Genomic DNA, 18,108 nt, shown 5'->3' with positions numbered 1-18,108 from the left:
TTATAAATGGTCAAATTCAATTAAGGAAGATTGGAATTGATCTCGTTTTAATAAGGGATTTTTGGTTATCTATTTAAGAACTTATTTTTGGAAAGTTGAGAAAGATTTGGAAAAAGGATTTATGGAACAACAAGAATTTTATGATAAATTTTGGAATCGGGTTTTCAAACCCATCGCAGGATCACCCCCTAGTTGTCTTTGGAACAGTCTTGTCATTTATGATAATGGCCCATGAGTTTCGGGGATGCCTGAATTGTAGCACCCCGATTCCAAATTAAATTTCCTATTTAAATTATTTAATTTAAGTAAATATGAATTCACGAATTTACTCTTGGGGTAGGAGTATTTTGGTCATTTTTTAATCCGAAAAGAGTTTCGGGCAGTGAGTACTATTTTTAGGGAGATCGTATCGAGATGAGTCCTTGGACACGTAGTGAGCTCGAATCGAAAATATAACGAAGAAGTTACGAGCAAAACATCACCAGTGGCAAAATCGTAATTATTTCAAAAAGGGTTTGATAAAATATGACTTTCTTCTCTCTCTTTCACACACACTTTGTAATAGCCCAAACCTAAAATTCATAATTAAGGAATATTTTATTTTGCAAAAAGACAATTTTGCTCTCGGAATATTTTATTAAGAAAAAGGTAACTTTTTGATCGAGAAGGAATTTGACAATTCCACTTACACCGTTGCGTATAGCACGGTGAAATGAATTCATAGACACATAGTGGGCCCGAATCGGAGTTGTAACGAGAGAGTTATGGTCAAAAGAGTCTCAGTGGCACAACCGTAAATATTTCAAAGTTGGATTTATAAAAACCTGCTCAGCCTTCTCTCTCTTCGCGCCGACCTCCCTCCCTCTCCCGTGTCCGTCCCTTCTCTCCTCCGTATCTCCGGCCACCGACCACGGCTGTGGACGGGGCTGGTACCAAAACGACCGGGACGACGTCCTCTTCCTTCCCCGACTGTTCCCCGCCGGCGATGTGACCTGCGCTGGCCGAAAATCGCGCTGGAACGGACGGTGCTCACCGGATCTTCAAGTCACTCGTTCTCCCTCAATTCTTCTCCAAATTTGTCGAGTAAGGTATGGATTCCTACCTATTTTCCATGCTCTAGCTGATGGTTGGATGGATTTGCATCAATTTTGACTGTAGATAACCCAGTTTTCGAATTAAAAATTTGGCCGATATTTGCCTCCGTGATTGGCCACTTCCGGCCACTTTTTGGGGTAGGTCCAAGAACAAAAGTGGCTCCAAATATGGTGTTTTACCTAGGGTAGGAGTTTGGAGCCGTGGTTTGAAGTTTTTCCGGCGAGGTGTAATCGCTTTGGACACCCATCGTTGCCGGCACGTGCTGCGGTGCGTGGGTGAGGGTAGTGCAGTGGCACTGTGTCTTGTTGTGATCCTCAGGTTGTCACGAGCGCGTAGGATTTCGCGAATCTCAATTTGGATACCGTTTGAGCTCCGAACGGATTTTTCATATTGTGCGAATTCTGGGTTCGATACTGCTGAACCGCTAGATCGCGCTCAATTTCAGATATGTTGTTCCAGATAATTTTAGAATCGTGTAGGATTTGACGGATTGTGAATCGGCGTCCCGGATACTCCGAAATCGCGAACCCTGGGGCTAGGGTTTGGGAATTTCATGATTTCACGATCGTGGTCAATCCGATCGTCAATTTCAGACCAAACTTGCAGGACATGGTTCCTTAAATGTGAGGAACTTAAAGGAACTCTCAGATTTGTAATTGGAGGTCGTGGACCCACGGGGTTCCGTATCGACCAATATGGAAGTTTATCGCTTAGTGAAGTCTCGAGTTCTTTCAGATGATTTTAAACATCTGAAATGCCTAAGTGGGCAGAAAAATGACTTTAAAGTTAGTGCACGCACTTCTAGAAGTCGGGGGTCAAGGTTTTACTTAAAATCTTATACCGAGCAGTTTTATTAATTAAATATTCATAATGGTTACCTAGGCACCCGGGACCAGGTAGACCCGCAGAAGAGACCTACAGGAGGTCTATCTAGCTCAGACCAGGAGTGAGTGGACTTTTCTTTTTATAAATGAATTTCATTATTTGAGTTTGAATAAGCTTTATTGAATATGTTTTTCCTAGCATGAATTATGAAGTGAAATATTTTTCATGAATTATGAAGTGAGAGATTTTTATGTTTGTGCTGCTCCGTTGAATATGCTAAAAAGTATAGAAAACAGAGTTGAGACTTATATCAGCTAAAATAGCAGCACAGCTTCATATTTAACAAAATTCAGTTATTTATCAGACTTTTTAGAATATTTTAAACCACCATGTACCCAACTATGGTTATTACCCTCGGTTATGTCGATGTCTACGGACATCCAGTTTACCCTCAGTTTTGTCAGTGCACTTGACATTTGCCTCACGAGTTTCGGGGACCCCCGGACCGTGAGTGCCAGGATTTGCTGCTTAGATATACTGTGTGTCACCTAGACCTGCCAGGATTTGCGGCTCGGATAAACTGTGTGTCACCGAGACCTGCCAGGATTTGCGGCTCGGATTGACTTGGTGTCCCGAGACCTGCCAGGACTTGCGGCTCGGATTGACTTGGTGTTCCGAGACCTGCCAAGATTTGTGGCTCGAGTTGACTTTGTGTCACCGAGACCTGCCAGGATTGCGGATCAGGCTGACTATAGTCCCCTGAATCCTGCCAGTTGAGGCTCGGGTTGACTTTGTGTCACCGAGACCTGCCAGCGGATCAGGCTGACTATAGTCCCTTGAATCCTGCCAGTTTGCGGCTCGGATAAACTGTGTGTCGCCGAGACCTGCAAGAGGAATTGATGGAATTACAGGGGTATATCCGAGTGGTAGTTTTAATTGATTGCAGTGCTTTTAAGCAAGGTTTGAGTACATTGCTTTTATGCGAGTTTGAGTACAATGTTTTTATGCAAGTATTAGTTTTAGTGCTTTCATGCAAGTTTTATCTTGAATACGATTATATATATTTATCGATTATATATGCAAGTTTTACTTAATTATTCTTTTTTCATTGGGGGTTAGTATATTCTTAAAATACTTTATGAACCTTTATTTTTGTCAACTCACATTTTCAAATGTTTTGCGCCCCCAGGCTGTAGCGTGCACAAGACATCCAGCACAGGGCCATCTTGACTTCCGCGCCTTCTTGTTACAAAAGCGATAGTTTGTAAAACGATTAACTTATCTGTAAACTATTAGAATTGCTCTGATCTATTGCCCTAGAGTGAGATTGGAACTTTTGTCATGTGTATTGAAGTCCTGACAGTTGGTTGTGTGGATATTATGCTCGTTCTGACAGGTAGAAATTTTGGGATTGAGCGAATTACAGGGGAGACTGTGCCGAATTTTCGACAGGAGTCAAGGTTGAAAATTTAATTAGAAGGGCAATTAGGTCAATTGTGCCTGACATTCGCCAAGTGTCGGACACGCACAAGGTTCGACTCGAATTCCAAAGCGGAATTTGGTTCGGGTCTTGTCACACTTTGTCTCCCCGACGACAGCCCTCTCCCTCTCTCTCTTCGAAACTCCAGCCACCGGCCACAACAATAGACGGGACCGGTGCCAAAAGGACCGACCCAGCCCCGACATCAAGACCTGACCCTTCCCCGACATCGGCCGCCGCTCTAGTCGTCCGAAAACGTGACTTTTAGGCAAATTTTCCCTCGAAACTTGGCAGGCTCTGATCTCTCTCTTCCAACGGCAATTTTTGGTGACTAAGGTATGGAAATTCATCCATTCTTCATGATCTAGCTGAGGGGTGGGTAGGATTTTATCAATTTTGAGCTTAGGTAATTCGATTTCGAATTGGATTTTGGCCGATTTTGGGATCGCGATTCTAGCCATTTTCTGTCACTTTTTGGGGTAGGCCCAAGAACAAAAGTGTCTCGAATTGATATCCTGAACCTAGGGTTGGAGTATTAGCCTGAAATTTTGAGGTTTTCTGGCAAGTGGTATCGATTTGGACACCCACGTGCTGCCAGAGCATGTGGTGGCGCGTGGGCACTGTATCAGAGGGGCATTGTGTCCCGATGCGTTCCCCTTGTTGTCATGAGCTCGTAGGTGTGCTCGGATTTCAATTCGAATACCGTTTGAGTCTTGAACGAATTTCGCTTCTTGTACGTTATCCGGGTTCGATAGGTTTCAACTGATGGATCGTCTTGAATTTAATGTATGTTTAATCTTGACATCCCTAGGATCGTGTAGAAATATATGGATCATGAATCGGAGCCCGGGATGTTCCGATTCAATAACTTAAAGTTGGCCTTTTACGATAACCGTCCGATCGTGCGATCTTGTGCGATTCGACCGTCCATTTTGGACCAAACTTGCAAGACATGTATCTTAGACCTTGTGGAACCCTTAGAAATGTTCGGACCATAAAATAGAGGTCGTGGGTCCTGTGGGCCCGGTTGACCCGTATTGGAAAGATTGATCGTCTGGTTGACTGAGTGTCCCCCGAGGCTATTCCATCATCCAAAATGGGTAGTTGGACCTTAGAACGTCTCTTTTTCCTCCTGTGAGTGGACTTTGTTTTTCAAATAAATAGTTTGGTTTTGTGATGGAAATATTATGCATATAAATTTAGTGGTTATTTAAATTCATTGAATATTTGATAATTGAATTTATTATTTTGGTAAAATAGTGATATATTTGGGTTTTGACATTTTTGAGTATTTTGAGTTCAATTATATAATAATTGAGAATGTGCTATCTATGTTGAATATGTGTGGGGTACTTGGGTCATTGATGTGTAATGTTGGAAAATGTGGGATTATAGTATGTCAGCTTGAAGTGCTATACGCACTACTCTATGTACCTCCCCGGATATGGATTATAGGCTTGAGAGCTTATTGTCTATACTATGAATAGATTTTATGAACAATTGAATTAAGGAAGGGAACGTTGTTTTTATAATATGGTTATAAGGGTTACGAACTCCACATCATATGTACCTTCCCTGGTTACTATACACACACGTGGTTTGTTTCAGGCGTGTGGGCTTCCTTGGATACGAATTTTGAAATTGATGAATATCCGGAATTGTGAATATGGTTTGGATGTGTTGGAACTCGGAGACCCTTGACAAGGGTTCGTGGACCCTTAACAGGGTAGTCTCCGCGCGTAGGACTGGTCACAGGCGCACGAGTTTTAAGGGTCTCAACTGTATGTGTTGGCTGAGAGTTAGTCCCCCAGTTGGAAGGCTCGTTCCCTAGCCATATGTTCTATTGAGGACTCTTTCATGTGGACTCTTCAATGTGGACTAGTTAAACGATCCCGGTTGGATTATTTTCCCCCAGTACATGATATGCATCATCATATGTACCTTCCCTTGGATACTGATACTTGGATACATGGAATTGGATACGTGGGTATGTCAGAACCCGGGCATACCTTAATGGGGTGTTACCGTAGACCCTTGATTGGGTAGTTTGCGCACGTAGGACTTGCCACAGGCGTACGAGTCTTGAGGATTTTCGGTTGTACGTACTGGCTAAGAGTTAGTCCCCCGGTTGGATGGCTTGTTCCCTAGCCACATGGTTGTTGATAACTCCTTCATGTGGTCTAGTCAAACGATCCCTTGATTGGATTGTTTCCCTGGTACATGATGATGGTGGGAGATGGGTGTAATGATATTTATAGATATTAAATACATATATACGATGATTCGTTTTCGGGTTGAGATCCGTGAGGTTGTGCTTTGTGATTACCCTGAACTGGTATGAATGTCTGAGTCCCGGATTGGGAAGTGTTGTTGGGCAACATATGCCTTGGATATGGTATGGTTCCGCAGAAATAATTGATAAAAGAAAGGAAATCATAAAGTGTTGAGGGGTTGCCTTATTGAATTTGATATAATAAGGAGTCTAAAGTCATTTGTTGATTTTATTTAAAAGGAAAAAGATTGTATATTACCGGAGTTGTGTCTATTGATTGAAGAACTACGTGTGGCTTGATCTCTCAGTAAAGGTACGTAGATAGCCTGGGGTTCTACCCGGGTGCAGCCGCGAAGTAAAGTTATTTTGGTCTTTGGATGAATTTGGTTTCGACTTTGTCGATGATCATTAAACTTGTTTGAAAATAAGGCTTGATTGATTTGGTTTTTCATTTTCCCGTTCGGCTAAGTGAGTGTTGTGAAACTATGGTTGTGACCAAGAGAGGTTTGTAACTCGTCTTGGATTGGGTACCATTTGGGGCCGAGTGCTTAAACTACTTGTGTTTATGTTGGGTTGTTAAACATCGTATGATCGAAATTGAGAAGTTATTTTATGTTAATTATGACGGGCATGCATGACTTTATTTGAATTCTTTATTTGCTTTGTTAAATTTCATTATTTGGATTTAAGAGCTTTGTTGGGGGTTCGGTTTTGAATTTTTAAATGGCCGGAGGACATCTTTGTAAATTGTATGAAATTATCTTGTGCATGCTGCTAGTTGGCCATATTACATGTTTTTAACTTATCGAGAAATGTCCATTTTTCAAGGGAGACTGCCGAAAATTCGGCAGAAAGTCTCGTATCCTTTTTCCTTAATTTTGGAAAAGAGGATACTGACAGGACCCGCCCCGAAATTCTCGAAAACGGAGCGAATCCCGTCTAGTTACCGACATCTCCCCGATGCCGGGCCCACTTACTAAGAATCGAGACTTTCTACCAAAAATTTTGGCAGAGTCTCCCCTGTAAATTGAACATTTCCCCAAAAATTTCAACCTGCTCAAAATTCACAGTTTAAGATACCCAACCAGCAGCATGCTTTAAAGCAAATAAACAGTTTACAACAAAGGCCTCCAGCCTCAAAGATCAAACCCTAGCAAGGGCGATAACAGAGCATATCTAAGGAATTTAAATACAACAAAAACAAAGTTCAAGGAAAACAGAATGAAGGAATCCTACGAAGGCTCAATGCTCGTGAGCACACGATCCTACTCAGCTGCGGAGCTCAGTCGACTACTGGTTGGGGGCGCAAAACAGAAAAATGTGAGTGGACAAAAATAAAGTTCAGTTCAGTGTAAACCAACATAATATAACCCCACTGTTTAAATAAACCAAGCAAGAAATCCGAATGTATCCCAAATCATCAAAATCAAATAAATATTTACATAAGTCAAAACCAAACCAAAGCCTGATGCCAAGTCCGAAATCCAAACAGAACACTAAACAAACCCACCAATTAAATATTATAAGTCCCAGACCAAACTCTCGAAAGCGTACCCATTGGCACGACCAGCAAGGAAGTATCCTCACCGAAAAACAAGAATGAATGAATAGTTATATACATATGTAAATATATATATATACATATATAATAATAATATAAATATGACCAACACCTAGTTGTACCGGGGAAACAATCCAACCGGGGGATTGTTTGACTAGTCACCATGGCAGAGTCCCCATGAAGAGTCCTCAATTCACCATGTAACTAAGGAACGAGCCATCCAACCGGGGGACTAACTCTCAGCCAGCACGTACAGTCGGTACCCTCAAAACTTGTACGTCTGTGACCAATCCTACGCGCGCAGACTACCCAATCAAGGGTCTACAGCAACATCCCGTGAAGGATGCCCCGAGTATCTCAAGTCTCCGTATCCAAGTTCCAAATCAGGGGAGGTACATAGGGTAGTGCTTATAGCACTCCAAACTGACATTCTATACTCATCACTTTCCAAAATCTCATCTCAACAACCCAAGTACCTCACACATAGCCAAACATATATATAAATTCTCAAAATCCATATACATACTCAAGATACTCAAATATGTCAAAACCCAAATATATTACCAATACTTTATGAAAATAAAGAATTTAACTATTAAATATAACATGCATTTCAATGACTATTTAAATCATATGCATAAAATTCTCATTATAAAACCATGCTTATAAGTTGAAAACAAAGTCCACTCACAAGTAGTCCCACACTGCTTGACCCTGAGAGGGTCCCGCCTGCTGCGTATGCGTGGTCGGAGTACCTATTTCAGAATACAAATATGGGATTAATACAAAGTGTTTCGAACGAGAACTTGAATTAAAATCCTAATTTCCTGGGTTTCTAGCGAGTGTACGAGGAACGGAACAATCTGGAAGTTCCTAAGAGTTCCACAAGGTTTAAGACACAAGTCCCGTAAGTTTGTTCCAAAAAGGACGGTTAGATCGCTCACGATCGAACGGTTAACGAAAAATCTTCAAACTTTAAATTATTGAATCCGAACATCCGGGGCTCCGATTCATGATCCGTGAAATCCTACTCGTTCCTAGGAAAGTCTAGAGTAACATATATTGGAATGGAGTCGATCCAACGGTCGGAACCTATCGAACCCGGATAACGCACAATATGCAAAAATCCGTTCGATAGTCATACGATGTCCGAATTGAGATCCGTAAAAATCTACGCACTCGTGACAACCAGGAGATCGGATTGGGACAATAATGTACATTTGCTACAGTGCCCACGCTACGCCACATGCGCTGGCAGCGCGTGGGTGTCCAAAGCGATAACCCTTCGTCGGAAAAACTCAACACCTCGGCTCAAGACTCCTATCCTAGGTACAACACCCTATTTGGAGTCACTTTTGTTCTTGGGCCTACCCCAAAAAGTGACCGGAAGTGGCCGGAATCGGAAACCCAAAACCGGCCAAAACCTAAGTTGAAATTCAGTTGACCTACGCTCAAAATTAACAAAATCCTACCCAACCAACAGCTAGAGCATGGAAAATAGGTAGAAAACCATACCTTACTCGTCAAATTTGGTGGATAAATGAGAGAGAACGAGAGGCCGAAAGTTGGGTAAAAATCTGTCAAAACCGCTACGTATCGTGGCTGTTTCCGGCGACCACGAAGGCGGATGGAGGTGGTGGTAGGGTGGAATGGAAAGTAGGAAGTGTGGTGGTTCCAACGGAACCGGTGCCGCCCCAAGTGGCAGCGTGTGGTGGCGGTGGCGACTGCGGGAAGTTGTGCCGTCGCAAGCTAAAAATGAATAAAATAAAATAAAGGAGAGGTTTATGGTTGCAGGAGAGAGAGAGAGAGAGAGAGAGAGAGAGAGAGATATCTGGTTTTTAAAAAAATAACTTCGAAATATTTACAGTTTTGCCATTGTCAAAGTTTTGATCGTAACTTCTTCGTTACAACTCCGAATCGAGCCCACTACGTGTCTACGGACTCAACTCAATACGATCTACGAAAAATACCAGTCACTGCCCCAAACTCTGTCCCGGGTAATAAAATGACCAAAATACCCCTACCCCAAGGGTAAATCCGTAAATTCAAAAATTAATTAACTTGAGAAATTTAATTTAGGAATTTAGTGGATTATGAATGGGGGTGCTCCTAGGTGGAGAGTATTTGAGTTTTGATATATCTTTAAACTAAACTTTATGATTGTTATCTTGGTATTTATTGGTGAAAGTTTTAATATATGTTTTTCGATTTATAAGACAAGGATTGAGGGTTTTCTAAATTTTATAGATTTTATTCAATTCACAACTATTTTCTTAAGTGATGAGTTTGTTTTTACATGTGAAAGATAGAAGCATGTTTTATTCAAACTGTTGATATTGATATTAAGGTTTCACGTGACCAATGTTATTTTAATAATTTTCTCGTTTTCATATTTATCTGTAACGAGCTATTATATATCCGTTTTTCAGGGGAGACTCTGCTGGTTTTCCGGTAGAAGTCAAACCCTAAAGCAGTTTTTGGATTAGGGTAGGAAGGGGTATTTTGGACAATTGTGCCAATACCTGCCAGGTGTTGGACACGCACATGGTTCGACATAGATTTCAAAGTGGAATTTGAGTCGGGTCCTATCAATATTGCATTACATTTGTGTGGTGATGAAAAAGAGTGGGAAAAAAAAATAAAACTAAAATTGAAAACACTTTCAAATTGTTTTTTTAAAAATGGTGATTTTGAAAACTATATTCCATTTTTTTTAAAACTGAAAACAAAATATGTTACCAAACATGATTTTGAAAACTAGATTCCATTTTTATCTTTTTTGAAAACTGAAAAGTGCAAATGAAATGGTTACTTAAGAAGCCCTTAACAACTTGAGGGACAAACAAAGGAAAATATTCCCACTTTAAATTTATCATTATGAAAATTTTACTTATTTTCAAAGCCAATAAAAAAGAAAAAGAGAGTGTTAATAATGCCTAAAAGATAAATAAAACTAAAACAAACATGATATAATTCATTACATTTAAAACTAAAATTTCGGGTTTATGCTTAAACGTTTATAACTAACTGATCCTTCGGCTATGTTACAAGTCATCTATATCATAACACTTGACTAATAAAAGAACTTAAAAATTTTTCCTTAACAAATATTCCCACTTTGAATTTGGATACAAGGTGATGAGTTTATTATTTTGACCAACCGACTTAACTTCCTTCGTAAATGAAGATGTTAATAATAGATAAAACTAAGACAAATATATATAATTCAGTATCTTTAAAAAAGAAATATAAGAAAAATAAAAGTCATTGGTTATGGGTACATAAAAAACTAAAACAAAGTATGTGGTGCCAACGAGGGTTGGTTCAGTTGGTAAGGTCTGTGCAATGTGTGTACTCCTACTAGTGTTTGAGTTCTGCTGCTAGCAGTCATCGTTGGTGTGCGATCTGTAATTTCCTACTAAATCCATATCAGCGGTAACTGGCAGTTGAGTGCCACGCATAAGTCCTTCCGACTTGAGGTTGTGGGTTTACCCTAACGCTGGTGAGTAGCCAACCCGTTTTTATACTTAAACCATTAATTTTGATAAGCTTTTCGGATAAGATTTTCGGTTGCCACGTGTCACTATTTATTATAAAATTCTCACCTAAAATTTCAGATAACATTTTTGAATTAAATTTTCAGTTGCTACGTGTCCATATCTATTATAAAATTCACATCTCACTCATCATATAATTGAAATACCTACTCACTCATCATACAATTGAAATACTCTCGATCCTCATAGTCAAACACAATCGAGTACAATGACGGCTCAATCATTGACCGAGGCGGTTCCACCGGATCAAGACATGGGGGAGTATTTTCCTTCGGAACGCACCACTAGAACCAACTTGGGCATTGTTCACTTGAGGAGCCATGTGTAATGGTTTTCCTCTTTTTTGCTTTGCCTTGAATAATCTATTAAAAAAATAAAATTGGAAATGCAAGAAATATTTTTTTTTAAAGACATTAAATTGAATAAAATTGATTTTTTTTTTTTTACCTCATCGCCAAGATTTTCACATCTTCGAACGTTTGTCCACGACCCTCCGGTTTCGATGGAAGATGCCATTTGTATTTTTGCACAAATGGAATTTTGTAGTAGAAAATTTGGTGTGGAAAGTGAAAAATATTGGAAGGAGATGAATTTGTATCAAGCTTTGGCGTGGAAAGCAAATAATATTGGTAGGTATTTATAGAAAAAATTTCCATGATTTCTTGATATTTTTGACAAATTTTTTAGATTTTTTTTTTCAATTTGTTTTAGCCAAAAATTGGACATATGTTGGATTGGATAAGATTTTTGGATCAGAGGGTCCAGACAGGGACGGACCCAGGAATTTTGTGTCGTGGGGTCATAGTGTAAAAGTTTGGTGGCGACAATGGAGGATTTGGGGCTTCAAGGCTTGGTGGGGAAGAGGGTTAAAGGTTTGTGGGGGGGTAGAGATTGGGGATTTAGGTTTGAGGGTTTAGAAAATAGGTGTTTTGGAATGAAAATTTGGGAGGAAGAAGATGGGAAACTGATCTGTGTTTTTTTTTATAACACCTGGACCAAAACGACGTCGTTTTGGCCAGGTCTTTTAAAAAAAAATTCGATGGTCCAAAACCACAGCGTTTTGGCCAGCGGGTTTTTAAAAAAAATTCGCTGGTCCAAAACGACGCTGTTTTGGCCAGCGAGTTTTAAAAAAAAATTCGCGCGTCTGGTCCAAAACGACGCCGTTTTGGCCAGCGCGTTTTTGTCCAAAACGACGCCGTTTTGGCCAGTCTGTTTTTAAAAAAAAATTAGAAGCTGGGCCAAAACGACGCCGTTTTGGCCAGCTTCTTTCAAACAGAACAGAGCCCTGTTCATCTTCTTCTTCCTCTTGTCTGCAAATCCCCTCTCTCATGGGGTCATACCCTATTTCAAAGCCACCTTCTATCTTGCTTCCATGGAGTCCATGGGGTCGTTTGACCCCATTGACCCCACTGTGGGTCCGTCTCTGGGTCCAGAAGAAGCCATATGGCTTGTAGTCGTTGGTTTCTGTGAGCTGGTGGGTCAGCGATGACGTCACACTAACATCAGCGGTTGATACACGCGTCAACAGTAAAAATAAAATTGATAAACAGTTGCTGACGTCAGTAGCCTTCGAGCAACATCCCAGTCTAGTTTTCTCCGTGAGCTTGCCCAGACTAGTGAATCCCATGCCTTAATCGAGCTGGATTGTGTGCGCTGGAGATCGGTTTGGAGGTGGCCTTAGAAACAAAGATATGTGGTCCCAAAGACATAAAGAGAGATTCCACAAAGTGGACTTCCAACTTCCATTTCCACCCTTCGGACGTCACTCCGCTGACGCAAAAACCTCTCAATGATATGGCATCAGCTAGCCATGCCATCTTTGATTCTTCTTTTATAAAACAAAAACACAGAGACTAATCTAACGTCAAATCACGCTGTCCAATATAAACACTCTCAACTCAACCGTTTGTACGCAATACACCCAGAGCCATCCACAAACAATAAACTTACGCAAAGCAACCTCGTCTCGCGTTGTCGGCAGCGTTGGTACGGCGTCGTATTGCCAGATTATCAGATAATGGATGGTGAAAAGCGAAAGCGGGATGACGGGGGCAGAGTAGAGGGGAAGAAAGCGAAAGTGGAGGGAGATCATCGGCAGACGGTAACGGAGGAGGAGGTGGAGGAGTTCTTTGCCATACTGAGGAGGATACACTGGGCAGCCAAGCACTTGGGCAAAACCGACGACGGATTGACGGCGTCAATGAAATGGAGGCCCTCTTTCGAAGTGCAGGATTTTGAGGAAGATAACATTAATCTTATAAAAGATCAAAAGGATGGAGAGAAAAAAGCGGAGGGGGATTTCAGTTTGGATCTCAACTCGCATCCTGAAACTGAAAGCATCAGTTGAGTTTTTGTTATTACAAGAAAAATTGAGATCGGAAATGGAGAAAATGTGGGATTTAATGCTTCTTTTTGTTTTGTTAATGTGATCTGTGATGCGAGTTCATCCCAAATTTACGAAAATAACCGATTGGAATCGGAGTTCTTGCATCTGAATTAACGTGTATTTTGTTGGATTTGCATTTTTTTTTTAATTGATTTTGTTTTTGGGTATTTTTATTTTATCCATGTGAATTGTGAAGCTTGCATAATTGCATCGCGGGTATTTATTATTATTTTATAGTAATTTTCTTTTGTTTATGGGAGACTGCAGGTTGACTAGACCCCTCAATCTCTCGCTTTAGAAAGAAAATAAATTTGAGTTGTTAGGCAAAGACTTAATAATTTTGTCTTATTTACCGGGGCAACCTAGCTTAAGCTGGGGTGGTTGGTGATTCTTAGGGCTTTCGACCGAAATGGTACCCCAAAACTCAAGAGCGAGGGACGCTAAAAATACTTTATTTCTTTAATTTGGTTTTCATTCAATTTGTCCCCAAAGCACATCAAAACCAACAAGCAAAACATGACGTATTGCAAACGCTTGACCACTCTAACGCCTTCGGAATAGGATTGAGACTCTGTTTCAAGTCGGTCCCGTAGGATATTGAGAACTCATTTGCAGGCCCCACCAGGTGAGGTTGCTACTGAGGAGGCACCACGTGGGATCATAGATGGAGGAGTCATGTTGTGTGGGTTGTTGCTCATGTTCTCATGGGGGAGAAAAAACATAGGGGGGGTGGGGAAAGGGGTGGAATGGGAGAGGGAGAGTAGAGAGTTGAGATGAGGTTTACTTTATTAATATTTTAGTTTATATGGACAGTTTTACCCCTCAATTTAACAATAAAATTGACAGACTTTGATGATATGACCAATTTGATACTAAATAGAGAGTTAGAGGACTATTGAAATGAAAATTTTAGTTCGTTGACCAAAATGAGACTAGGTGCCAGTTTGGCATTACTTATTTGAGGTGATAAGTGATTTTTTAAAAAAATTTGGGAAGCTCACCCCATTTTGGTAAACTATGAAAAAATCACTTATTGTTAAAAATTGATGTGAGAGAAAGTTACAAGGGAAAGCAGCTAATGAGGTGCTTTCATTTTCTAATTATGTAGGAATCAATTTTGAAGAGGCGCTGTGTTTAATGATTATGTGGCAATCATTTTTTGATTATACGAGGAATCAGTACCAACAATACTTTTAACAAAAAGTTTACCAAACGCCAAACTGCTTTCTCTCACAGCTGATTTCTCTTACAGCAATTATTTTTACAGCACAGCAACACCAAACTGGGTTTAGAGCAAAAGTTAGGGGACCATTTCGGTCAATAATATGTGATTCTTAATACAATCGTATTCTACCTCAACAAATGGAACATTTTTGCTCACCACTTTTACTCAAGGTGTACCCTCACCACCATTTTTAAAACTTGACACATGTTTATGTGTAAACCATAGTTAATAATATACTTTTAAATCTTTTTAAAAAGTTTTTAAACCCATAAAATAAAATGACATTTAAAAATCTCTCTCATTCTCTCTCCCTTTTCCCGACCCAACCTACCCCAGATGCCCTATACCCCTTCATCAACGCTAGCCACCATTTCTCGGTGTTTTCGCAACCATTTTGGCTGTTATGCAACAAGTCATATGTGATCTCTCCGTGCCCAGAAATCCTAACCCTAGTGTCGACGTTAGACGTGGTGACTTCATGTTCGTCTCCGTTCGTTGCCTTTCCGGTTTCGGATATGGAATCTCATATAGATTTGGGCCGGGGTTGGAATTTGTAAACTCTCCTTTTACCACTGCAGGGCATCTTGAAACATACCTCCCTCTCTTAATTCTCACCAGAGGTTGGGATTTTTCCCAAAACTTGCTTTCATTGAAATCTTATTTTCAAGAGTCTCAAATGTAACTAATTAATTTCAATTCAAGGGTACTATTATGTATATGTGTGTTGGGTGGGTGGTGGATGTAGAGAATTGGACGTTTGGGGTTGTGTGTGGGTCGGGAAGGGGAAAGAGGAGGAGAAAGAGGAGGGGAATGGGGAGATAGGAGTCCAATTTTCATGTTCCCTTTTTCCATTTGCCCTCTCTGTTACCCTCCTAATTTATTGACACATGTCTTTACATTTAACTTCTAAGTGTTAACCTTTTTAATAAAATTTACACAAAATTTAAAACTAATTATTTAAAAAAGAAAAAAACAACAACAGACAACACAACCCCTCCAGCCGCCCACCCACCCATCCAACTTTGTCACCCATCCCACCTCGCCGGTGGCAACCCCTCTCCTAGCCGCCGTCGGCAACAATCCCTCTTCTCTTCTCTATCATCCCTCTTTACCATGTAATACCAAACTCAAAAATCTGATATCTTTTTTCTCTATGGCTAAAACCCATAATCATTTCTCCATGTCACTTCTCTCCTATGTCCTTAACCCTACACCAGGAGAGGGGGAAAAAAAAAAAAAAAAAAGGGGGGGGGAGGGGGGCGGGGGGTGGGGGGGAAGCAACACCAAATCTGGATCTCTCTCCTGGTTACATAGGCTTGGCTGCATCAGAGATTTGAAGGGGAATAACCGAACTGAGAATATGTGTGTTCCTTGTTTTCTTGACTTGTGATGCAGTGAAGATGAATGGGCTATTGAGGCCACAACACAACATGATTCATTGCATAGAACATCCTATAATTTGAAGCCCTTGAATGTCATTCTTGTTTAAGACTTTAACATATGAGATTGATTATGTGGTTGGGTCGACTTTGGGGAAGAAAATGGTAAAGTGGGAAAAGAAAGAGAGAGAAAGGGAGATAGAGATAATGAGGTATTTCGGCGACAAGGAAGAGAGGGGTTGATGGCGGTATGGGGTGGGTTACCAAGTTGGATGGGTGGGAGGGTTGGTTGAGGTTGCGTGGGTGGATGGGATTGTGGTGGATGTTGGTTTTTGTTTTTTATTTAATAATTAGCTTTGTTTTTGTTTTAATTCATTAAAGGGGAATGCTAGCAACCTTCTCTCTAACCTTCTCTTTTGGACCTTCTCCCTTTTTTTCATGACATGTATCGATTTCCTTACACTTAAAACAATATAATTAATGCATCAAACAAGCTATCATTAGTTTTCCAATTTTACCCTTATTAAATATATTGATTTTACTATTTTCTTTAATTTATCCTTTTTTTTTATACAAACTTCTTACCACCTTGTTAAAAATTAATTAAGAAAAAACGTTTTTTTTTTAAGACTCTAAAGGCAATGAGACATTCAAATAAGACTTAAAAATTATATAAGAAAAAAAGTTAGTTCTGTTTTTTGTTGCCTGAAAGATTCCAAAGGGAGTAAGGAGAGACATTGGTTTAAATCTAAAATTTGGTATGCCATAATTTTAGGAAATTTTATTTTTCAAATAATTAGACTCCAAAGGCAGCAAGGGATATAAATAAATATAAATAAAACTATGAACTTCCTATGGAATCTGATTATTTGGGGTTTTATATATATATATATATATATATATTTAGTTGTCACTGAAAATGCTCTTTAACTCTATTTAGTAGTATAAAAAAAATGCAATTAATGATCTTTTTTCTGTATAAAAATGTGATCTTTCTATTGAGTGTTTTTTTTAGGTCATTCTTTTGTGTTAAAAAAAAAATAGAAGTTTTATCTCTAAAAAAAATAGACATTTTCTTTTTTTTAAACTGACATGTTATTATTTAATTTTTTACATATAGTAAGAGAGTTGTAAAATTGTTTTTGAACAAATTGAAGGACAAAACATTTAATAAGGGTAAACTTGGAAAACAAATGTTAGCTTGTTTGATGCATTAGTTACATTGTTTTAAGTGAAGGAAAGTGACACATGGCATGAGGAAAAGGGAGAAGGTCCAGAGGAAAAGGTTGGAGAGAAGGTTGCTAGCATTCCCCTTCATTAAAAAGGTTAACACTGTTATGTTTAGAAGTTAGTATAGGGACAAGTGTTAATAAATTAGAAGGGTAACAGAAGGGCACAGGGAAAAGGGTAACAGGAAAATTGGACTCGGGAGAGAGGAGAAAGGGTTTTTTTAATAAATAGTATTTTATTATTATTTTACTTTATTTCATTTTTATGGTTTTAAATACTTAAAAGATTTAAAAATAAATCATTAACTGTTTACAAATGGATATACAGTGGCGGATCCATGAATTTTTTAGGAAATGGGCAAAATTAAGAAGGCTATAAGCTCAAAGATTTGAACTACCCGAATTATTTGAAGGAGGATTTGAACTACCCTAATTATTCGAATGAGGGTTTAGACACTTTACCGTTCCATAACTCTCTAATTTAAACAAGTAAGAGTCTTAAGTCTATCACTAATTGATTATAGTCTATATTAGTATATCAATTAATGAACAAATTTCATGCCAATTACACAATTAGTCTACCAAAATTCACATCAAATCATCAATTAATCTCACAAAAATCAATATCAATTAATCTAATCAAAATGCAAATCAAGTTATCAATTAAACAAACAAACCATAATTCATCATACCTCGAGTCATAGGCCGCGCATCATTCTTCTCCTCGAATTTACTACTGATTATATGAATACAAAGATAACCAAATCAAAAAACAAAAATAATATCTCTAAAAAAAATACATATTATAAAATATTTAAAAAAAATAAGGAAAATAAACCATAAGAAACAAAAAAACTGGAAGAAAAAAAAATTTTATTTCAAACTTGGAGAAGATGGATGGATCTACAGCAAGATTCAAGAGCACGCAAAGCTTCGTCAAGAATCAAGGCTTCAACGCAAGGCATCCCCTTGGTTAAATGGATTCCAACTTGAACTCCAAGACCACGCTCTTCCGTTCAGGTATCATTTTTTATTTCTTTTATTTTTTTGGTTGGTCAAAACAACGTCATTTGGCCAGGACTTAAAAGAAGAAAATATG

At 39.2% G+C, this 18,108-nt stretch overlaps 1 protein-coding gene across 1 annotated transcript; it reads left to right on the top strand.

The window, feature by feature from the left end:
- Positions 1-12,807: 12,807 nt before the first annotated feature.
- On the top strand, positions 12,808-13,137 carry LOC117617434 (protein NIM1-INTERACTING 2). The gene has a single exon (XM_034346806.1). The coding sequence runs from the start codon at positions 12,808-12,810 to the stop codon at positions 13,135-13,137; it is 330 nt and encodes a 109-aa protein (XP_034202697.1).
- Positions 13,138-18,108: the final 4,971 nt, after the last annotated feature.

Source organism: Prunus dulcis, chromosome 1 (genome assembly GCF_902201215.1).
Source record: "Prunus dulcis chromosome 1, ALMONDv2, whole genome shotgun sequence".
Lineage (NCBI taxonomy): Eukaryota > Viridiplantae > Streptophyta > Magnoliopsida > Rosales > Rosaceae > Prunus > Prunus dulcis.
This window is presented reverse-complemented; position numbering and strand designations above follow the sequence as displayed.

What these genes read in the sequence shown, in the direction of transcription:
- LOC117617434 (XM_034346806.1), top strand. Translation starts at nt 12,808, where the DNA reads ATGGATGGTGAAAAGCGAAAGCGGGATGACGGGGGCAGAGTAGAGGGG.